Source organism: Anser anser, assembly GCF_964211835.1.
Source record: "Anser anser genome assembly, chromosome: 1".
NCBI lineage: Eukaryota > Metazoa > Chordata > Aves > Anseriformes > Anatidae > Anser > Anser anser.
Window position 1 is genome coordinate 180,486,834 of NC_139720.1, and position 24,157 is coordinate 180,510,990.

At 43.1% G+C, this 24,157-nt stretch overlaps 1 protein-coding gene across 5 annotated transcripts in view; it reads left to right on the plus strand.

Moving 5' to 3' along the window:
• Positions 1-601: 601 nt before the first annotated feature.
• Positions 602-24,157, plus strand: part of AKAP11 (A-kinase anchoring protein 11) — a 51,963-nt gene continuing 28,407 nt past the window's right edge. For 3 of the 5 annotated variants that reach the window (XM_083819475.1, XM_083819477.1, XM_083819479.1), the window contains exons 1-4: positions 602-731; positions 5,624-5,727; positions 19,654-19,770; positions 23,470-23,517. In XM_083819475.1, coding sequence (XP_083675601.1) covers positions 5,668-5,727; positions 19,654-19,770; positions 23,470-23,517 — 225 coding nt within the window. In that variant the 5' untranslated portion in view covers positions 602-731; positions 5,624-5,667. Of the gene's footprint in view, positions 732-789; positions 944-5,623; positions 5,728-19,653; positions 19,771-23,469; positions 23,518-24,157 lie in introns of those variants that run through there. The other 2 variants (XM_083819476.1, XM_083819478.1) reach the window with 1 other exon arrangement.

A 24,157-nucleotide genomic window follows, 5' to 3' on the forward strand; every position in this document is an offset into this window, starting at 1 on the left:
AAGAAGAAAGAAATGCAGATGATAACTCAAGGCAGTCTCTGTCTGTCTGTAAGTCACACTTTGAAATCCTCAATAAAAAAGCTACAGGGCTATTTTTTTTTTTAATTAATATTTTCTTTTCCACCTCCTGCCTGCACTGTCTAAGTTTTGGATTCTTGCTGAGAACAAGTCTGGGGACTGTTTCCTTCACGTCTTCCAGAGGTTGTCACAACCAACTTGCCACTGTAGACACAGTGGCACCCCGGTACGCCAAGCCTCAGCTAAACCTGGCTGGGCACTGGGAGCCTTTTGGGGAGGGACAGCGTCATTAGTGTCGGATTAACCATTGTGCATCGCTCGAGGAACATTAACCATTGTGTACTGCTCGAGGAACCTCCCCATTAGTTCCCTCCCGGCAGGAGACTAGCGCCCCTCCGGGCACAGCCCCGCCCCCTACGGGCGCGTAACGGCCGTAACGGCCCCAAGGCCCGGAGGCGGCGCGCGCCCCCTCACAGCCCCTCCCTCCCTCCGAGGTGCCCGACCGCAGCCAATGGGAAAGGCGGGGGGAGCCCCACGTGACCCCCGCCCGACTCCCCGGTGAGGCTGGGGGGGGGGGGGAGGGGGAAGCGTCGCGAGAGCGTCGCGCGCGGGGGGCGGGGCCGCGCGGCCGTAACGGGGGTGGCGGCGGCGGCGGCGGCGGGGCCGGCGCTGGAGGAGGCGAAATGGCGGCGGGCGCTGAGGGAGACCGACAGGTACGGGCCGGCCGTTCCCTTCCTCCTCCTCCTCCTCCTCCTCCTCCTCCTCCTCCTCCTCCTCGCCCGCTGCCACAGGTGGGAGGGGGAGCGGCGAGTGCTGCTTCTTGGCTTTCCCGGCTCTCGCTGAGGGGATTTTGGGGGGTTTTATTACACCTGAAGTGGTTTCTGTAGGGCTCGCTGGTTCCCTTGCGTGTCGAATGGAAAATAAGGTAACTATGAACTATAGATCTGGTATTATAACGGGGTTATTGAAGCTCGGGGATGTTACCAGAGAGAGGCATCGAAAAATAAAGCTTCCTGTTGTACCTGGACGTGATCAGCGATATTAAAATTAATATTTCTTAAATAACCCCATTCTGTGCCCTTACACTAGGAAACAGCCTTACATCACTTCATGTTGGCAAGGGTATTTCAGAATTGTCCAATTGAATCAAGGCATCAGTACTGCCAATATTAAATCCTTTGGAAATCAAGTGTTTTTAGAGAGGGTTTGGTTCCATTTGTCCAGGTGGATTTCTAGGCCCGCAGGCAAGGTGAGTTTTTGAGGCATGATAATTAAATTATGCCATCTTGGTTGATGTAATTTCGTAATTTCTTACCCCTTGTGGATTCTTTAAAATCTGTGGGCAGTTGAAAAAGTACATTGATGGAACGTGTTACTCAGTGTGGAAGCATAATAATGTGAATTAGATTATTCCCTCTTCCTGTTAATCATTTGGTGTGATTATAAAATGAAAAAAATGCCTCCTAAACAAGGTGTTCTCTGGTGAAGGTCTTTCTAAGAGGGAGTAAGTTCGCTTAAAAAAATGCTGCTGCTTGGAAAACAACATCACCCCCCTTAAATGGTTTAGTTATGCATGAAACACGTGACAGAATAAAGTACAGAAACTTAATTGCACCGTCCCCCCAAAATCTAGACTAATGGATATTTCTGGTACTCGGAGTAATGTTTTTTTCCCAAGGCTGTATTTTGAGAATTCAGGTCCAGTCCTGGGGAAAGGCAAGGGCAATGATTTTTAACAGTGATCTAGCCAGAGAAAAGGAAGGATTCTCTTGAAGTTGGTGAAGCTTGGTATCCATGTCATATCTCTGTGAAATAGGGGGGAAAAAAATGACACAGATTCAAGCAAGAACAAAAGAATACAGCACTTCTAACACAGGTGTATTTACCTACCCCGCTTAGTGTGGATGTGGCTGTGGTTAGGACAGTCTGTCATTTTTATAAATAGGCTGTTTCAAGACTGCCAACCCAATTAATGAAAGTGATAAATTATTAGAAAAGAGAAATAAAAAAGCATAAAGGAAACTTAATAAGAACTTATTGTGTATAGTTCAGATTTATTGCATGTACAGTTCAAATGCCTCAAGACCTTGTATACCTGTAACATAGACGTGCACGTGTACACGTCCATGCAACATAAGACACGTGTACGTGTCCATATAGCTACTTAAAAGATTTGCTCCGCACGCTTGTGCTTACTGACAAAAAAGATTTCCTTTTTGTTTGCTAATGATTGTCAGTGCATGCTGACTTTCAGTGAAGTTGTGTGGAATAAATTTGTATACAGAGTTAGAGTTCATGGCAAAATTCCTCTTGAATGCACTTAAGCTGATTTCACTCCTGAATTTTGCCAGTTACAGGCACTCAAACAAGATTGGGAAAGCTAGCTGAATGCTCATTATGTGGTTTGATGAGAAAGCTTAAAATCATTTTGCCAATGGTTTGCTAAAGAAAACATAATAAAATTGCTAGAAAGACAGAGATGCTTAAATGGGCTTTTGTCAGTTATTCCCGTGTTTGTTTAATGAATGCTGATAGCTTTTCAGTACCAGGAAAGTTTTGTTCCTCTTCCATCTGGTATTTGTGCCATTTATTCCCCTTTTTTGTTGAGTTTACAGTAGGAGGAAATGTAATCTAATAGTCAAATACAGTGTGAAGAAGTAGAAGTTACCATAAATGTTGGGTTTTACTTTAAACAAGGTACAAACTATTTCCAGGCTGTCTTGTTTGTGAGTATTTTTGCTTCCTTTCCAGTTAGTCTGAAAGTTTGGGTACTGTAGAAAACAGATAATAATTTTATTCATCTTCAATTTTTGTTCTGTGTTGTATTCCTGGACAAGCAGGACCCCTGAGATTTCTCTGAAATGAGTGACAGACCTGGGATACCCTCGGTGATGGAGGGAACCTGTATAGGGCAGGATGCAGACAAGAAGAAATGGCTGTGGTGTCGAGTTGAGGCAGGGGTGTAGTGGGTTTACGTGGACCACGGTGGAGCAGGTGGACCTCCAGGCGCTGGAGGAGAAGTACCCTGCGGCCTGTGGAAGACCCCTGCCAGAGCAGATTCTGGGCCGGACCTGTAGCCCGTGGAGAGGAGCCCACGCAGGAGCAGGTGACCTGGCAGGAGCTGCTGCCAATGGGGGACCCAGGCTGGAGTAGTTTGCTCCTGAGGGATGGACCCCGTGGTACAGACCCATATCTGGAGCAGTTCTTGAAGAGCTGCTGCCTGTGGGCAGCCCACGTCGCATCAGTTCAGCAAGGACTGCATCCCGTGGGAGGGACCCCACAGCACAGGGGACGAGAGTGACCGAGAAGAAGCGCTATAGACTGACCACAACCCCCATTCCCCCGTTCCCCTGCGCTGCTTGGGGGGAGGAGGTGGAAGAGGGCGGGTGGGGGGAAGGTGCTTTTGGTTTCTTTCCTTTGTTTCTCACTTCTCTAGCTTGTTAGTAATAGGCAGAAAATCTTACTATCTCCCTATGCTGAGTCTGTTTTGCCTGTCACGATAATTACTGTGCGATCTCCTCGTCCTAATCTCAGCCCTTGAGCCCTTTTCATCATGCTTTCTCCCCGCTCATCTTTGAGGAAGGGGGAGTGAGAGAGCGGTTGTGGTGGAGCTCGGCCGCCCACCCGAGTAAAACCACCACCAGGGGTAAGCCAGTAGAGTTATTCTCCAGCATCTTTGCATGGTGCTTTACAAGGCTGCCAGTTCCACGAGGTATGTGATGCTGCAGGGTGTTCAGCGTGGGCGCGTGGGTGCTCGCTGACACCCTAGGATAATGCTTAACCTGCTGTCTGAAGGTGGTGAAGCTGTGGAGCGCTGTACCTGAGTAGACGCTGTTGGAACCCACGTGGCTATGAAGTCACCTCCGTGATTTTTGTGTCAGGCTTTGTTAGAATTGCTGCAAGGAACGGTCGGTCTGTGGATGGCAGAGCTGGAGCAGTAGTACCCGAGCCTAGGTGAGAAACCAGCTGTCCCAGAGATTGCCGTTCTGAGCACAAGGATGTGTTAAGAGTGGTTCCCGGGTGTGAGGAGATTAACCCAGTGAGTGGGTTAGCCACTTCAGGTAGAGCAGCAGGGACGAGGGAGGTGGGCGTCTTTTTCTTGCTTGTTATTATTTCATGGCATTTTTTTTAACACGCGAGTCTAAACAGAAGCATCATTATGGTTTTAATCTTCTATCCACGGAAGTTTTCTATAATTTAGATTTATTTGAATTTATTATATACAGATTATATTCTGTCTGCCTATCTGTTTCATGTCGTTGTCTTAATTTTCCAAACTTGAGAGAGAGCTAGTTAAGTGAGATACTGTGCTCCAGGAATGGAAATGGTGCAGTTCATGTAGGTGTAACTTTTTTTTTGAAGATTCTGGCAAGTTCATCTTTATGAAGAAAAGCAGAAATCAAGGTGGAATGTGAATAGATATCTGTAATCATCATTATTATTATACCTATGAGGAAGCTTTGTTTGTATAGTTGCTGATGGGGGCGAGAAGATGAAGAATACGATAACTTTATGTCAGTACTACTTTTCTTATTTAAATTACACCTACTCAAGGACAAACCCATGCTTGTTCCTGTATAAAGAGTGTGTGTGTGCTTGAGGTGATGTCAAGAAAACCAAGCTGGTTAGCTATGCAAAGGAGACCTATGCTCTGATGTATTGATATGTATTTATTTTTTATTTTGCAGTCAATTTGATATGTTCCTTACCAGGTTTGTTTTACCAGGAGTCTTTTCTTGGCTAAATTCTGTGACCATCGAGAAAGATGAAGTATCAAAACTTTTATACGACTTAAAAGGCCAGCATACGCTTTCTGTTTTTATTAATGCCTTTTATTCATCACTGTTTTGGGGGGATATAGGGATGAGTGAAACTAGATTATTTTGTTTCTTTCTATTGCTGTGAATTAAACAGAGAAAATTGTGAAACCCGTTTAGATTTCATTCCCAGATACATGTATTTGTTGTTAGAGTTGGGCTTGAGGTCAGTAAGGGTAGCTGGCTTAAGCAGAAGCTCTTTTGACCGATCGTAATGAAGCACTGGTGAATGCGTCCTTGGTCCCCTGAGTTTTGCCAGCTGAGGCAGGACTGCTCAGAGCAGTGCGAGAAGCCTGTGGATGTGTGTTATCCTAAACAGGGGTCGTGTGCTGTTTGTCCGTAGGTGACAGAGATAATCGGGCCAGTTGGTCGAGTGGTTAAGAGCTATGTTTCCCCTCCGGATTGCTGAAGCGTTGTTCTGGTGCCTTCTGTGGTACAAGAGCCTGCTGATGAGCTTCACCCAAGGCTCAACAATAGTGAAACAGTGTTTCACGGGATGTTGTCTTCCACCAAGGCACCATTGAAATGTAGTTAAATAAACATTTGTGAACTAGCTGTAATACGTGTGGGGGGGGTTATTGTTACCATTAATTTTACATTTTCTGCATCATTTTAAGTTAAGGCGGTATATTTTCCAAGGGCAACAAGCTGGATGGTGTGCTGCTTCATCTTAGTTTCAAAATGTATTTTCTTTCTGTTGGCTCTTGTTTTGTCTACTTGTGTTTTCAAAGTGTATTACTAACTAAGCGGGGAACCATAAAAATAATCAAGTGTAAATGTTTTTGTAGGTATTTTGAGCTGACTTTCATTGGATACTAAGATTGGTAAAATCATGGATACGTACGCAAGGGCTCAGGGCAGTCGAATGAAACCAAGAACGTCTGTGAAAAAGGTAACTCATTTAAAAAAAATAATTCATAGATTTTGCATCTTTTTTTGCAGCAGTCTAATAATAAACGAAGTGAACGTTAAGGATTTTTTGTTTGTGTTTGTTGCTTTTTAAGTTTTAACTTTGGTAGACTAATGTTTCAAAGAGGCAAAAAACTGTCCTTGCTTTATGCATTGGCATATTTAGCATAGTAGAACTGTGAGAAAGAATAATTGCAAGAAGGCTTTTGCCTCTTGTCTTCCTTTTTTGTTTTGAGGTGATGTGATATAACTGTGATGTATTTGTGTGTTAAAATTTGCCTTGTTTATGGAATATAACTCTTTTATTTTATTTTGAGTGTTGGTTCACATTTATATGAAATTAAAATAAATAGTGTTCATTGAAAACTGTTATGTGAAATCTGTGTTAGGGCTTACTGTAGTATCTTTAGACCTTTGTTTCCATCCTGGCTTATCTTTATTGTTTACGTGAACTTCTGTGTGGTGCTTTGGAGAAAAGTAAAGTCTGCCTAACACTTGTGGAAGATTATTTTTTGAACAGTATTTATTTATTCTTTTTATTTTGTCCCTTCGGTTTAGAGAAATAAACTACAGCTTCCTCAAATGAAAGTATTACACGGCAGTTTATCCTGAAGGAACAAATTGATTTATCCAATGATATTTCTCAAAGTAGTTGAATGCAGATGAGTATTTTTCTGGATCTTCCTTGACTTTTGACTTAAAACTGTGTATGGTGCTAAAGAAGAGAAACTGAGCAAGAAAGAATTTTGTCACCTGGAAACTGCATTGTTTTGTTCCATAAAACAGATTTTTTTTTTAAAGTCCGGGTATGTAGTATAGGTCCTGTAGGAACAGCTTGAGAGTAGATATGAGCATTATGGAATTGCCAGGCAGAGAATCACTTGTTCCAGTTTCTGCTATCTGCCATGGTTGTGATAACTGCCATCTTCTGATAATGTTATCTTCCAGTTTCTGGTAACTGCCATGCATTAAGCAATTTCTAATTATGGGTGATATTCTTTCACTTTAAGACACAATGTGTATACAACTCTTTTTACAGGTTTACGAATAAACTACAGTTAAATTATTCGTTTTAACAACATTCAGGTCATTTTACGCTTGAGCATAGAGTGAATTTTAGAGGATGTTTTTAATCTGCCCTTTTTATTTCCTCTTCAATTTGAACATGCACAGCCCCAACATAAAAACAGACAAAAATCCCCTAGGTTTTTAGGCCTTTGCATTGCAGAAACATCTCTCTAACAATGACAGTGACTAGTGATTCCTCACAGATAATAACGGTTGCCTAAAATGCTAGTTCTATGAATTGCCATTAAGCAGTCAGGACTGTGTGGTTCCAGTGACATGAATTCCACCCTTCCCAGGTGTCTCACAGAACTCTGTTTTCATCCAGCCTGACTCTGCTGTTTTGATTTGTAGCGGCCTCCTCTTGATTTTTCCCTGAGGGGCAGCTACTTAAGAAATGGTGGAGAGCTTCCGTTCTTTCTCACAGAGCCAGGCAGTAGGGTGGTCAGAATTGCACTGTATTTCATCTGCTGTTGATTCACAGCTTGCAGTCTGAGTCCTGTCTTCATAATACTTCAAAAGGAAATGTTCAAGTAGCTGTAGAAGTCGGTGCGTGGTTGTGGTATGCACATTGAAAGTTCAGGTTTCCATTTTTACAAAGTAACTTCAAAATAATAAGCCCATTTAAATCTTACAGCAGAAGAAGTCAAGAAGAGCTCTTTTGTTACTTAAGAGCAGAGTAAATGTGACTTGCCAGCATTGGACTTGATTTCTTGGCAAATAATGGAAGGAAAAATGAGATTTTTTTCTGTTACCGTTAGTGTTCCTGGAAATTTCCTTCTGCTAGCCTTGCCAAAGTTGTTTTTTCCAGTGTTACAGACATAATGCAGGCTTGTTTGGTTGCTTGAAATTTTTAGGAAGCAGTTGTATAAAACAGTTCTGAGATTACTGGTAGAAACTGTATGCTAGTCATACAGTGAAGGATCTGTAGCTAATGACTTCTTGATCTGCGGTCTACAAAGGGAACAATGCAAAACTCTGCATTGTTCTTTTAAGCTGGAGAAGTGATAAGGATTTTTGATTGTTGAGGTCTGTCTTGCTCTGCATGCAATTTAGGATATTTGTATTTTCCCCTACTATAACTTAGTGAATGCAGATTTCAAACCTACTATTGAAGTAGGGTTTCCTGTCACACATGTGAATTCGAGATTGCTGTGAGGAAGGAGTACACAGACCTAGCAAGTAGCTAGGTAGCTTGGTTTTTTGCCCATATGTAGATGCATATTGGTAGTAGCTGTACTACTTAAAAGAACAAATGAAGATCTTTCTGCTGAAGATGACCTTGTCTTTACCTATGCTGATCAGCGAGGCCCTGAGACTATCAGATTTTCAATTTTTAATTTAGCTGAGTGTCTCACAGGCTGGAGTTGAGGGAATTAGCTTTCAGTGCCTGTTGGATAAGAGGTTTTCCCTGAAATTGAGTCCAGTCCTCTGCTGTCAAAAGCAGAGTTGTGGTAATATGAATAAGTTTTCAAATACAGTCTCACTGTTAATGAAGGAGATTAAAACAAAAACACAAAACCAAAACAAACAAAAAAACCCTGAACTCCAAAATCCCCTACTACTGATTTTAAGCCTTTTTGAACCACACTGCTGTAATGATTAAAAACTTTATGAATTTCACACTGAAACTATTCACAGCAAATTTATACCTGTTCATAGGTGTCAGTATTCAGCTTAAGCAGTATTTTTTTTTCCTTTTGCTGATGTTCACCGTCGTGGTGTATTTACAGTCATAAGTCTGTTCTCCGTTAACCTCGATTTTTTGGAAACTGTAAGCCAAGGTTTTAGTGTGCTTTTGTATGAAAGCCTCTGCATTCCAGTGATTATCCTTCATAGTCCTCCTTTCTGTGCTTGTTGCAAGTTAATCTTCTTTTTACATGCGGATGATATGGTATGTGCAATTACAGAGGACTGGAATGATGTCAGTTCTGGTAAAGGATGCTGTAAGGGTCAAGTTTGCTATTTTCAGTGCTGCATCATATTCATTATTCACTGCTATATCGTGATCGAGAGACAAAGTCAGGTCTCTTGTTTCCCAGCTCGTGAATTCAGAATTCTATTTAAATGCTTCCTATTAGTTTTTTAAGGACATAACCTTGTGCTTCATACGTTTGCATTTCAAACTATTATCACCTTGAGGAATTTCTTCCTGTATATGCCACCTCTCTTCTTAATTGGTGATACCTGCTTGCTTTGAGTTGCCAGGTTCATCTGTACATTTACTCTTTTTTTTAACACTTATTCATGCTGATGATACTTGACCTCAGTCTCAAGTTGGAAGAAGTTGATTTTTGGTTACTGGCCCACATCTGCTATCCTATCAAAAAAACCCTTTCCTGGCTCTGTCTAGGCCAGTTCTTTTCCAGAAGCAGCTCTTCTACAAGCTCTCCGTTTTTTAACTCTCCCTTTGATTCAGTGTCAGTAAACTATGGAAGGTAATGTGGTCGAGGTAGATGAGATCTATCTTCTGCCTGGTAATTTCCGTATCTGTTTATTCTTTCCATGTTCTAAGCTCTTTTATATTCATTCATATGATCTTAAAAACACACATCACCTCCTTCCACTCTTTCTTAAGTCAGTATATTTTATCTCTTCAGTCATGTAGGGCCTCTGTCAGTGTGTGCGTTGGGTTTGCGTGGCAAGGGTTTGGTAGCGGGGGGTCTGCCAGACCTTCATGTGGTATTGTTTGACAGTTCTTCCAGACCTGAGGGAGATTTTTTTCAGATTGTTGCATATTTCTTTCTTACGTACTTCAGCCTAGCATTCTCCAAACATTTGAGTTTAGTAACTTGAACTATAGTAATTATTAATACCATACTTTTGTTCAGTTTTCCATCCTGCCTTTTCTTTCAAAATATTAAACTTATTAAGGAAGAAAATACTTACATATAATTAAGATGTATGTTGATACTTTGTAGCCTTAGAAAACCCAATAACTAGAGAATAATCTTCAGCACTTGTCAGACTGGATTACTTCTGGCCTGCAGAGAATTAGCAGGTCATGTTTGACTTTTTTATTAATGTTTTGAGTGCTGTGACTGATTAAGTTATTGTATAAGCTGAAAATGAGACATTCAACATGTTGGTTTGACTTCAGAAATTACTTTTCTGTGGGATGAGTGGGGGAGAGAGTTAGTGCTTCTAGATTTATTGGGGGAGAGTCTCTGAGCAGTATTGGCATTGCAGCCACCTATAAATTTGAGTGATTTAGAGAGTCAGAGTCTGCATATTGTCTACATATTTTGGAAAGTATGGAGATATTTATGCAACGTGTGAGAGGAAAATTGCAGCTAAACATAGGGAGACAAAGGAGTAGATGGAAGTCAGAATTATTTGAATCAATTTAAAATTTATTTCAAATGACCCCCAAACTGCCTTAAATGCACTCCAAAGTACTTCAGTTGCATTGCCATCTCTTACTTTTCCATAAAAATGCCTGTTTTGACTGCTTTAATGTCACTTGGCCATTGCTGTCCTAGCCTTGTTTGCTAGTGTTCTGAAATATGTTTTGGTAATTTCAGGGATCCTGAATTTTTGCTTTTGTCTATCCATTCTAGAAATGCTTTCCTAGTTTTGCATTACGATGAACACAAGCGTGGTAACACTGGCCATGCTAATTGGGCTTCTAGTGCGGTAGTGTATAACACTGTTGTTTTTGTTTTTTTTCAGAGTAGAATCATCTTTCCTGAGGTTTAATTTTGATATGTAAGATCAGTTTTTACCATAAAGGGATTGCATTTGTTGTGGGATTGTCAGAAATGCAAAGCCTTCTCTGACTAAATTTCACTTTCTAGTACTTGTACTGTTGTTGACGAAGCTATGCAGGTTTGAAATAACTTGTAAACTTGATGCATTTCTCACTTAACTTTTATCAGGGCAATCATATGGAGAATAAATAACTAGATCGACAATTTATAACCACATTTGTTGTGGTTTAACCCGGCTGGCAGCTAAACACCACACAGCCGTTCGCTCACCCTCCCCCCTCCCTCTCTGGGATGGGGGAGAGAAACGGGAAAGTGAAGCCGGTGAGTTGAGATAAAGACAGTTTATTAAGACAGGAAAATAATAATAACAATAATAATAATAATAGTGATAATGGTAATAGTATTAACAATAATAATGTGTAAGAAAACAAGTGATGCACAATGCAATTGCTCACCACCCGCTGACCGATGCCCAGCCTATTCCCGAGCAGCCGGCCCCCCACCCCGGCCAGCCACCCCTATATATTGTTTAGCATGACGTCAGATGGTATGGAATACCCCTTTGGCCAGTTTGGGTCAGCTGTCCTGGGTCTGTCCCCTCCCAGCTCCTGCTGCACCCCCAGCCTGCTCGCTGGCAGGACAGAGCAAGAAGCCGAAAAGTCCTTGGCCTGGTGTAAACACTGCTCTGCAACAATTAAAACATCAGCATGTTATCAGCGCTCTTCTCATCCTAATTCAAAACATAGCACCCTACCAGCTACTATGAGCTACTTAACTCTGTCCTAACTGGAACCAGGACAGATATCCACCCCTTATTCCATACCATTTATGTCATGCTCAGGTTACACTCTGTCCAATACATTCTAATTAATCACCATTTTCATCTATGATATATAGCAATCATGGTAGTGATGACATACATTATTATATAATAATTAACATACTACAATTCAACTCATGGGCTATTCTCACCCAGTATCAAATCCCCTTGAGGTACACACCGGACCTCCCCATTCTTTTGCATTACCCACCAAGTGCATCCAGGTCCCTGAGCAAAAGCAATTCCACGAATGGGTTTGCCTTTTCCTGAGGCAGGAGTAGCCCAGACTGTTTTACCCAGCATGTTTCTTACGTGCACTACAGGAACTTTATCCCCTTCTACAGTGCGTAACAGGTTTGATTGGGCAGGTCCAGCTCGGTTGGCAGATCCCCTGGTATTGACTAACCAGGTGGCCTTTGCCAAATGTGTATCCCAATTTTTGAATGTCCCAGCACCCATTGCTTTCAGTGTAGTCTTCAACAGTCCATTGTATCGTTCAACTTTTCCAGAGGCTGGTGCATGATAGGGGATGTGATACACCCACTCAATACCATGTTCTTTGGCCCAAGTGTCTATAAGGTTGTTTCGGAAATGAGTCCCGTTGTCTGACTCAATTCTCTCTGGGGTGCCATGTCGCCATAAGACTTGCTTTTCAAGGCCCAGGATAGTGTTCCGGGCGGTGGCATGGGGCACCGGATATGTTTCCAGCCATCCGGTGGTTGCTTCCACCATTGTAAGTACGTGGCGCTTGCCGTTGCGGGTTTGAGGGAGTGTGATGTAATCAATCTGCCAGGCCTCTCCATATTTATATTTCAGCCATCGTCCTCCATACCAAAGAGGTTTTGACCGTTTGGCTTGCTTGATTGCAGCACATGTTTCACAGTCGTGAATAACCTGTGCTATAGTGTCCATGGTCAGGTCCACCCCTCGATCACGAGCCCATCTGTAGGTTGCATCTCTACCTTGATGGCCTGAGGTGTCATGGGCCCATCGGGCTATAAATAATTCACCTTTATGTTGCCAGTCCAGGTCCACCTGAGCCACTTCAATCTTAGCAGCCTGATCCACCTGCTGGTTGTTTTGGTGTTCTTCAGTAGCCCGATTCTTGGGCACATGAGCATCTACATGGCGTACCTTTACAACCAGGTTCTCTACCCGGGCAGCAATATCTTGCCACAATGCCGCAGCCCAGATGGGCTTGCCCCTGCGCTGCCAGTTGTTCTGCTTCCATTGCTGTAACCACCCCCACAGGGCATTTGCTACCATCCATGAATCAGTATAGAGATAGAGAACTGGCCACTTTTCTCGTTCAGCAATATCTAAAGCCAGCTGAATGGCTTTTACTTCTGCAAACTGACTCGATTCACCTTCTCCCTCAGCAGCTTCTGCAACTCGTCGTGTAGGACTCCATACAGCAGCTTTCCATCTCCGATGCTTTCCCACAATACGACAGGACCCGTCAGTGAACAAGGCATATTTCTTCTCATTTTCTGGTAGCTTGTTGTACAGGGGGGCTTCTTCAGCACGAACCACCTCCTCCTCTGGTGATATCCCAAAGTATTTGCCTTCTGGCCAGTCCATAATCACCTCCAAGATTCCTGGGCGACTGGGGTTTCCTATTCGAGCCCGCTGAGTAATCAGTGCAACCCACTTGCTCCATGTAGCATCAGTTGCATGATGCGTAGAGGGGACCCTTCCTTTGAACATCCAGCCTAGTACCGGCAGTCGGGGTGCCAGGAGGAGCTGCGCTTCAGTACCGACCACTTCCGAAGCAGATCGAACTCCTTCATATGCTGCCAATATCTCCTTTTCAGTTGGAGTATAGCGGGCTTCAGATCCTTTGTATCCCCGACTCCAAAACCCCAGGGGTCGACCTCGAGTTTCCCCAGGTTCTTTCTGCCAGAGGCTCCAGGTGGGACCATTCTCTCCGGCTGCGGTGTAGAGCACATTCTTTACATCTGGTCCTGTTCGGACTGGCCCGAGGGCTACTGCATGAACTATTTCCTGCTTAATTTGTTCAAAGGCTTGTCGTTGCTCAGGGCCCCATTCAAAAGCATTCTTCTTACGGGTTACTTGGTAGAGCGGGTTTACAATCAGACTGTAATTTGGAATATGCATTCTCCAAACCCCCACGACACCTAGGAAAGTTTGTGTTTCTTTTTTGCTAGTTGGTGGAGACATAGCTGTTATTTTGTTGATCACATCCATTGGGATTTGACGGCGTCCATCTTGCCATTTTATTCCTAAAAACTGGATCTCTCGTGCAGGTCCTTTAACTTTATTCTGTTTTATGGCAAAACCAGCCTTCAGAAGGATTTGGACTATTTTCTTCCCTTTCTCGAAAACTTCTTCTGCAGTGTCACCCCACACAATGATGTCATCGATGTACTGCAGGTGTTCAGGAGCTTCCCCCTGCTCCAGCGCAGACTGGATCAGTCCATGGCAAATGGTAGGGCTGTGTTTCCACCCCTGGGGCAGCCGATTCCAAGTATATTGGACTCCCCTCCAAGTGAAAGCAAACTGTGGCCTGCACTGTGCTGCTAGAGGGATGGAGAAAAATGCATTAGCGATATCAATTGTGGCATACCACTTGGCTGCCTTTGATTCCAGTTCATACTGGAGTTCTAGCATGTCCGGCACTGCAGCACTCAGTGGTGGCGTGACTTCGTTCAGGCCACGATAGTCCACTGTTAGTCTCCACTCACCATTAGACTTTCGCACTGGCCATATGGGACTATTAAAAGGTGAATGAGTCTTGCTGATCACTCCTTGGCTCTCCAGTTGACGAATTAGCTTATGGATGGGACTCAGGGAGTCTCGGTTGGTGCGATATTGCCGCCGGTGCACAGTTGTGGTAGCGATCGGCACTTGCTGTTCTTCAACCCTCAGCAACCCCACAACAGAAGGGTCCTCTGAGAGACCAGGCAAGGTAGACAACTGTTTAATGTCCTCTGTCTCCAAAGCAGCTATGCCAAAAGCCCAGCGGAACCCTTTTGGGTCCTTGAAATATCCTCTTCTAAGATAGTCTATGCCAAGGATGCACGGAGCATCTGGGCCAGTCACAATACGGTGCTTTTGCCACTCATTACCGGTTAGACTCACTTCAGCCTCCAATACAGTTAACTGCTGGGATCCCCCCGTCACACCATAAATACAGATGGGCTCTGGCCCTTTATAGCTTGATGGCATTAGAGTACATTGTGCACCGGTGTCTACCAAAGCCTTATACTTCTGTGCGTCTGACGTGCCAGGCCATCGAATCCACACAGTCCAATAAACTCGATTGTCCCTTTCCTCCCCCTGGCTGGAGGCAGGGCCCCTCTAGTCCTGGTCAGAATCTTCATTTCTGTGTTTAAAGGACTGCCTGCTGGAAGTTGGAGCAGCAAACCTTTCAGAGAACTCCTTTTTCCCAATTGTTTTCCTTTGCAATTCACGTACCCGTGCCTCTAGGGTCGCAGTAGATTTTCCATCCCATTTTCTCATGTCCTCTCCATGGTCACGTAGGTAAAACCACAGGGTGGCGCGGTGTGTGTGCCCACCATATTGTCTTCCTTGCATAGATGAACGTTTACCCCTAATAGCTGAGACACTGGTTTGTACAGGTGGGGAGGAAAATAAACTCTCTTTAAGTTGGTGGATCTCTTCAGAAAGTTTCTCCAAAGCATTCTCTTTTAGCTGGTGGACACTGGTTCGTTCAGGTGAAGGGGAAGATAATCTTTCTTCAAGTTGGTGGATCTTTTCAGAAAGTTTCTCTAAAGCATTCTCTTTTAGCTGGTGGACACTGGTTCGTTCAGGTGGAGGGGAAGATAAATTCTCTTTAAGTTGGTGGACCTCTTCAGAGAGTTTCTCCACAGCTGAGACACAGGCCTTTAGGGAAGAGGAGAGATTTCCTTCGTACTGCCGGAGTATTTTAGTCACTTCATTCACTGTGGGATTCTCCTCCGTTTTCCAGGCTAGCATTGCCAATGAGCTGGCATATGATGATGGGGCACTCTGTACAAACTTCCGCCACATGGGTAGTGTACACCGGACTGCATCTGGATCTGCGGATGTTTGTGCGTCGTCTAGGTCCTTATAAATTACTTCCCGTACGGCCAATTCCCTCAGGTACTGAATTCCCTTCTCCATGGTGGTCCATTTGCTTGGTAAACATACAAGTTCTTCCTTGAAGAGATACCTTTCCTTCACAGCTGACAGGAGACGCCTCCAGAGGCTGCGAGATTGTGCTCCATCTCCAATTGCTTTGTCAATGCATGCGTCCCTAGCAAGGGATCCCAGCCGCCTGGCTTCCTTGCCCTCCAATTCCACATAATTGGCTCCCGTGTCCCAGCACCGGAGCAGCCAGGTGACAAGCTGCTCGCCTATACAGCGACCAAAATCTTTTCGCACATCTCGTAGCTCACGCTGGTATAGAGTCCGGGTAATTACTGTTGATTTTTCGACATCCTCATCCTCATCTTCAGTCTCCTGCACCTTTGATGGCCGGTGTAGAGTCCGGGTAGTTACTGTTGATTTTCCGACATCCTCATCCTCATCTTCAGTCTCCTGCACCTTTGATGGCTGGTATGGAGTCCGGGTAGTTACTGTTGATTTTTCGCCATCCTCATCCTCATCTTCAGTCTCCTGCACCTTTGATGGCCCAGCCTCGTCTTCACTACGCCCAGACTTAGCAGAAGACTGTCTGCGTTTTAAACGACCTGAGCCTCTATACCATTTTTTCACCTTGTCTACAGGGGCAACTTGCACTGCTACAGCTCGTTTCTCTGACCCAGCCACAGGGTCTGCCACAGGGGTTGGAATACCCTCTGCGGGGTCAACTTGCACTGCTACAGCTCGTTTCTCTGACCCAGACGCAGGGTCTGCCACAGGGGTTGGAATATCCTCTGCGGGGTCAACTTGCACTGCTACAGCTCGTTTCTCTGACCCAGCCACAGGAGTGGGAGCAGCTGCACGAGCTGGGGCAGCTGCAGGAGCTGGAGCGGCTGCAGGGGCTGGAGCTGGAGTGGCTGCAGGAGCCGGAACGGCTGCAGGAGCTGGAGCTGGAGCGGCTGCAGGAGCTGGAGCTGGAGCGGCTGCAGGGGCTGGAGCGGCTGCAGGAGCTGGAGCGGCTGCAGGAGCTGGAGCTGGAGTGGCTGCAGGGGCTGGAGCTGGAGTGGCTGCAGGAGCCGGAACGGCTGCAGGAGCTGGAGCGGCTGCAGGAGCTGGAGCTGGAGTAGCTGCAGGAGCTGGAGCGGCTGCAGGAGCTGGAGCGGCTGCAGGAGCTGGAGCTGGAGTAGCTGCAGGAGCTGGAACTGGAGCGGCTGCAGGAGCTGGAGCGGCTGCAGGAGCTGGAACTGGAACGGCTGCAGGAGCTGGAGCGGCTGCAGGAGCTGGAGCGGCTGCAGGAGCTGGAGCGGCTGCAGGAGCTGGAGCTGGAGCGGCTGCAGGAGCTGGAGCTGGAGCGGCTGCAGGAGCTGCAGCTGGAACGGCTGCAGGAGCTGGAGCTAGGTTGCTAGTAGCATCAATTGCAGCTCGATAGGCACAAGCCAGACCCCAGCACGCTACAGTGATTTGTGTCACTTTGGAACTGCCAGAGTCATGACACCTTTTTTTCAAGCATTCTGCCAGCTTTTTGGGATTTTGCAGTTGTTCAGGGGTGAATGTCCAAAACACTGGAGGTGACCACTGCTCTAGAAACCTGCCCATATCCTCCCACACTCCCTGCCACTCGCAACTATCCCGCCTCAAGACAGATCTCCGGATGAGATTCCTAAGTAGTTGTTTAACCCTCCACAAAATCTGAAGCGCATTCAGGAGACATAACAACAAGAGCAGGCTGGTCTGAGTATCCCAAGGATATTCAACATCTCGGAGAACCACCGTAACTAACTCGGGGGATAAGAGGGTGGTGGTGAAGGAGAAAGGGAGAGTGAACAGGTAGGGAAACATGTCTTCCCCTGTCCCCTTCACAGATTGGCTCCCTAACGAAAACAGGCAATAGGTGTAATTGCTAATAGTTTCCGAGATATGGGTTCCAAAGTATAGAGTCGATGTCAGTGCTGAGTACAAATACCAGGTTAAAGTCATGACCAGATATCTCATCATTTCATAAGCCATTGCTACACCGCACAGTACCATAACAATCTTAAACCAGGGCCCGGAAAGGATAAACAGTGCAACAGGGAGCACATACAGAAAGTAACGCACCATAAAACTCAATTTGGAATACAGGTACAGCAGACTGGAGATTAAGGCGATCAACATGGTGACTAGCAACTATTAAGCAGGTCCAATACTTATACCAATTTTAGTTTAACACACTCTGGTCAGATTTGTCGATATCTCAACCCTTCGGGCCCCACGTTGGGCGCCAAAAGGGCTGTTGTGGTTTAACCCGGCTGGCAGCTAAACACCACACAGCCGTTCGCTCACCCTCCCCCCTCCCTCTCTGGGATGGGGGAGAGAAACGGGAAAGTGAAGCCGGTGAGTTGAGATAAAGACAGTTTATTAAGACAGGAAAATAATAATAACAATAATAATAATAATAGTGATAATGGTAATAGTATTAACAATAATAATGTGTAAGAAAACAAGTGATGCACAATGCAATTGCTCACCACCCGCTGACCGATGCCCAGCCTATTCCCGAGCAGCCGGCCCCCCACCCCGGCCAGCCACCCCTATATATTGTTTAGCATGACGTCAGATGGTATGGAATACCCCTTTGGCCAGTTTGGGTCAGCTGTCCTGGGTCTGTCCCCTCCCAGCTCCTGCTGCACCCCCAGCCTGCTCGCTGGCAGGACAGAGCAAGAAGCCGAAAAGTCCTTGGCCTGGTGTAAACACTGCTCTGCAACAATTAAAACATCAGCATGTTATCAGCGCTCTTCTCATCCTAATTCAAAACATAGCACCCTACCAGCTACTATGAGCTACTTAACTCTGTCCTAACTGGAACCAGGACATGAATTTTTGTCACTTTTTTTTTTTTTTTGTCTTTTTTTTTTGACTTTTTTGTCACTTTTTTTTTTTTTTTGTCACACCAGGACATGAATTAATGTCACTTGGCCATTGCTGTCCTAGCCTTGTTTGCTAGTGTTCTGAAATATGTTTTGGTAATTTCAGGGATCCTGAATTTTTGCTTTTGTCTATCCATTCTAGAAATGCTTTCCTAGTTTTGCATTACGATGAACACAAGCGTGGTAACACTGGCCATGCTAATTGGGCTTCTAGTGCGGTAGTGTATAACACTGTTGTTTTTGTTTTTTTTCAGAGTAGAATCATCTTTCCTGAGGTTTAATTTTGATATGTAAGATCAGTTTTTACCATAAAGGGATTGCATTTGTTGTGGGATTGTCAGAAATGCAAAGCCTTCTCTGACTAAATTTCACTTTCTAGTACTTGTACTGTTGTTGACGAAGCTATGCAGGTTTGAAATAACTTGTAAACTTGATGCATTTCTCACTTAACTTTTATCAGGGCAATCATATGGAGAATAAATAACTAGATCGACAATTTATAACCACATTGTGGTCTTATTTTCACTTCTTAACCTTTCTACTTGCTAGAGAAGACAATTTTAAAAACAAAATTGAAGAAAAAAGGTGGCTGACTTTCAAAAAATAAAGTGAGAGGATATCGTAGGGTGGTTTTCTTACAAGCTGAGGACACCTTCAGTTTTTCTGTCATCTTGTTTTATTTGATTTCAGATAGCAGTGATAATAACGCTTCTGTTTTGCTGCATTTTGTTACACTGGGAGAAATTCCTAGATTTTCAAACCTTTTTTAGCCATGCTTTCATGTCACCATACATTTAAATAAATGTTAAAAGAAATAATTACATAGAATTAAGTTCATTATTTTTTCACAGAATGGGGAAGAAGAATGTGTAGGGTGGTTCTTGAATTCTTTTGTTTGTTTTCTTCCACTCTGACTGGTGAAGCCACCTCTATAACATTTCTTGGTTAAACTTGCTTTTCATTCTCTTTAAGGAAAAGCTGATGGAAAGTTCCATGTACAGGCTCCAGGGAATGGAATGGGTGGGGCTTGGGTTTCTTCTTGGATTCATCTGTTTCTTTTTCCCAAGTCCACATGTTCTCACCATATTATTATTATTTTTTTTAAGTACAGACAACTTATTTTGCAATAAAATTTTCTTGAAGAAAAGACCATATCTGTTTAAACTCAAGATGTGGAATTTAGTAGTTAAAACTGGTGGTTTATATACAAAATTGTTTGAAGCAATACTTATAGTAAGGACACCTATGGGAGTGTAAGGGATAGACCCTGTATTGAAAACTGAAAATACATTTGTCCTTTTTTTTCCATTCTTTTTCAGAGTTTTGGTGAAGGTGTTCTGCAGTCTATGAAGTCACTGCTGCACAGCAGGAAAGAGTTATGCAGTATATCAGCAGATGAATGTGTAAATCGGGAAGAACAAGATCATTTTATTGAGGTTTGGCTTAACCTTACTATTTATATATATATATTTTTGGTTACGGTAGAAGATTATATAGTTTACAGCAGAATGGGAATAGCAAATGTGAGCAATATTGCAACTTACTGGCTGGTAACTCTCTACCCCAAATTGTCATTCTTGAATTCAGCCACTCTAGTGTTGAAAACAGCAGTGACATTTCAAGATGACGTTTCTCTGCTTTGTGGGAATTGTGAAACTAAATAACAAAACGTGTGGACTTTGTAAGAATTGTGTAACTGGGTGTACTGCATTTGTGAGCACTACTGTGATCAGGTTGTATGGACAGTACCCTAGCAAAAGTAGCGGAGCATTTTGATCCAGGTCTGAAGATAAACGTTTGTGGATTACTCATATTTACCTTGTGAATATCCGCACTAAAAGCAGATCCAGTACAGTGGATCAGGGCTTCTCGTATATGAATATTTAGGCCAAAAATTAAACAAGGTCTGGTGGTGGAAAAAGGGTTAAAAAACAAATGAACAAACAATAAAAAATAGTAGGCCTGGACAGAAATCAGGACTATACAGGTAAATCTTGAGCTGTGAGGAGGATGACTAGAACTGTTTAAGTTATAAGACTGGAGAAGCTGCTCTAAGGGAAAATAAAAAGCTAAGAAGCAGCATGTACTGTGTATCTCGTATTAAGAGCTTTAGAAGGCTACTGAGTAGTTGACAGGCTTGACAAAGGAGCTTATGGAAGGGGATGGTGACCTGAACTGGTCAGAGAGAAGTGGAAATGAAGTAAAAAAAGCTCAGAAAATCATTAAGGAAGACTGGTAGTTAGGTAAGGAGTAGTAGGAGAAAGGGAAGAGGCAGATTGTGTGACCAGCAGAGGGGAGGGAGGATTGCCTGGATGTCTCCAGGGTGTTGGGAACTGGCTGGATAGTGAGGTTGGTGACTGGGTAAAGTGTTTGGGGAGCAGGCAAGGAGCTATTCTTGTGAAAGATGAACCCTCCACCCTACACACCCCCTTTTTTTTTTTAGCAAAAATTGCCGAACAGCAAACAGCTGGCAACAGTTGATGTGTCTATAACGATGGTCCCTATGGACAAAGATAGCTTCCTATATTTAGTTACCTTATTAGCTCAAAACAATTAAGAGCCCTGTGGTTGAAATGTAAGAGGGTCGATAGAAGGACCACAGAACAGGTGTTTTTTCTTATAGATGTCTTTCTCTGTATTTTTATATATAGAATGTTGTTAAAAGAAATTATTAGGACTGTGAAGGTAATTGCTTAGATTTATGAAAACCAGATTTAGGCTTCCTGTGCCATTTCAGTCAAGCACCTCTGTGCCCATGGATTTTGATAACCTTCAAATCCAGTGTCACATATAGTTTAAAACATAGGCTTGTATTACTGATTGTTGGCCTTTCTGTTTCCCTGGCCTGCTCCCCAACAACTTCTGAATGGCTGCGCTATTTTCAGACATGTTTGTGATCTTAAAGGTGATTGATTATGTTTCTGTGAAGACTGGAGCTTAGACATAATAAATCTAAATTAATGTTGTCACTGAGGCAGAAATAGGCAGACTCAGCAGTGGTGTGGTCTCTTTGATGGCAGTTTGCTGGCTAATCAGTGTTCATACTGACCTGTTAGTCCTCATCTGTGCAAAGCTGCAGCTCCTGCGTGCTGCCCTGTCTTGCACAATGAAGTATTCTGTGGGAGAGGGAAGGGATTGGAATTACTATTTTGAGGAAGAGGAAAGGACATGTAAGAAGACAGAAGAGCATATACCTGCTCAGAAATGGTGTACCAGCATCAAATGGGTGTACGAGCATCAACAGACCCTAAAGCCTCCCAAACTATCTTCAGAGAACTGGTTTTCCTCCAAGTCCTTAAATTGCTTGGTATTCTCTTATGCCTCTTCTGTGGAGGAATTCAGTTCATATTGTTGGTATTGTGCAGGTAAAAGACGAAGGAATTGAAAGGTGTCTTGCAGATACTGTATGGATTAAAAAAAAAAGTCGGAGCTGAAGGATGTATCACTTGAAAAGGATTGTTTCATAGTTAGCACAGTGAGCGTGGTGCTGGAGAAATGTAATTTGCCAAGAGCTCTTTGGAATGTTACTACAAAGTGTTTCATTTAGGATTTGTCATAACTGAAATAAGGATGAGTGAATGTAAACAGGAAGATGCTTTCTGGGGGCAAAGTAATTTCCTAACATGACACCACATGAAATAAGTCAGAATTTTTAGTATTTTAGTATGATTTCAGTTTGAAAGGTGGCTTATCATTTCAACGTGTGACAAAACGTACCGCTTACTCGAAACTCAAATACACTACAAAGCAATTGTTTTTCAGCCATTTCTTTTTCTAGTTCTTTCATAGTTTCTATATACGCACAGGCAAGTTGCTGAAACAGTAAGTGATGATAAGCACAGAGGTGTTCTTTGCTAATTTTAGATGTGAGAACCATTTGACTACTTTATATAAACAGGGAGTAGGTGTCACAAATTTAATGTGAGAAGTTGTGGATGCCCCATCCCCAGAGGTGTTCAAGAACAGGCTGGATGGGGCTCTGGGCAACATGGTCTGGTGGGAGGTGTCCCTGCCCATGGCCGGGGGTTGGAATTAGATGATCCTTATGGTCCCTTCCAACCCAAATCATTCTGTGATTCTATGTGAGCTGTGACTTGAATATGAAAAATCCATTCTATTGCGTAGTGCTCTATAATAATTGAATACAAGCCATATCACGTTTAACGGCAAACATCAGTGGAAGCATTTAATCTTTGTGTACCAGGTATTACAACCTTGTTTTGAAAATAAATGCTTTGGGTTTTTAGTAGTATGCAGTTACCCTATTGATGAGTCATTAGGGAAATATTAAATGAGAACTGAGGAAATCTGACATTGGAAACAAAGTTTGAATAGGTGTGTGTAACATAGATCATGAGCTGGCACTGAAGAATGAAGATAATACAAAATATTTTCTGCCTTTGATCTGATAGTGTTGAATGATACAAGATGCCTGTAGGCAGAATAGAAGGAGAGTATAGTAAAATATCACCCCTGTCTACAAGACCAAAAACCGGAGGTACGGTTGACATTTCTGACATATACCAGGTTCTTGAGTCTGACAAGGTTTTTTTGAGGTTGAATATTTTAATCCTTTTACTTTAGGGGTTCGTCTACTTGGATATTGCGTGCAAACAAGTGGATTAAAACACATCTGCTGTCTTTTGGCCTGAGGCTAATCAGTTTACGTGGTAGATAGTCTAGGTGTTAGCACTGTGCTCTCTTCAGTATATCCAAATGTGTTGTAGTTTGTTAGCATGGACAGATTTCAGATCGGAACTGGTTTATACGTGTCCAGCTTAAAGCGCTGATCTTTGCAAAATCATGTTTATTTTAACAGACTGAATGGGACATGTATGTGTTGATAAATTTATACCAGAGAATAGGCCATTAGAAAATTTTCTGTGTAGTGGGTTTTATATGTTGTATGTGCCCTTTAGTCTGAGCTGATATTTACAAGTCAAATATTATAATGTTACTGTTTATATGTAAGACTCTGCACTACTGTTCAGGCAAGTTATGCTACCCAAATGTATGGTTTTTGTGGTGGTAGAATGAAGCTTTATGATAAAATCTGCTAAACTTTTAAATTTCTATAGAAAACCTACAAAATTCTGTTCTGTTTCTTTAATATTGTTAATGTGTTTATTCTACAGATTACATTTATAGGTTTTGCTGAAGAGATGGGTACTGCACATTTGCAGGTATGGTATGTCTGTCTGGATTGGAAAACAATGTTCTTCAGCACTGGTGCTTTCTTCTAAGTATTACACAGTTTGTTGGATAGAGGAGTTTTGATTTTTGGGAAATGAAATATATTTGCATTCAGCATTTAAAAGCACAACAGTCTTAAACATTGTTGAGAGGTTTAATATAATTATTTTAACGTCATCACTAGTGTTTCTGTATCTATTTTAAATACAGTCTGAAGCAGTCTTTGTATTGGAATGGTCTGAAATTGCATACTTAAGTTGTAGTTTGTTTGTTTTGTTAAAAACTGTATGTATCAATATTTTTGCTTGTGACCTTCTTAATATTTGTGCTTATTAATGTAGTGCAGTCGCAGTGTGCAAAGCTAGAAGTTCTCTGAATTGACTGCTAGCCATGCAATTGCTATTATTTCTGGAGAGCTAGATGAGGAAATATCTAAAGAGGGAAGCGTAGCCAATTTGTGGGGTTGTCATACAATTTTAAGAAGTTTTAGGATTTATTTCTCTCCTGCAACTTGTATGTCAGTATAACACCATAACATGTTTGTAGTGCTACTCCGCACTTTGTCTAGAACTCAGTAGGGATTGCTGTAATGATTTGCTGATGTTTAAAACATCTATTAAACAATAGAAA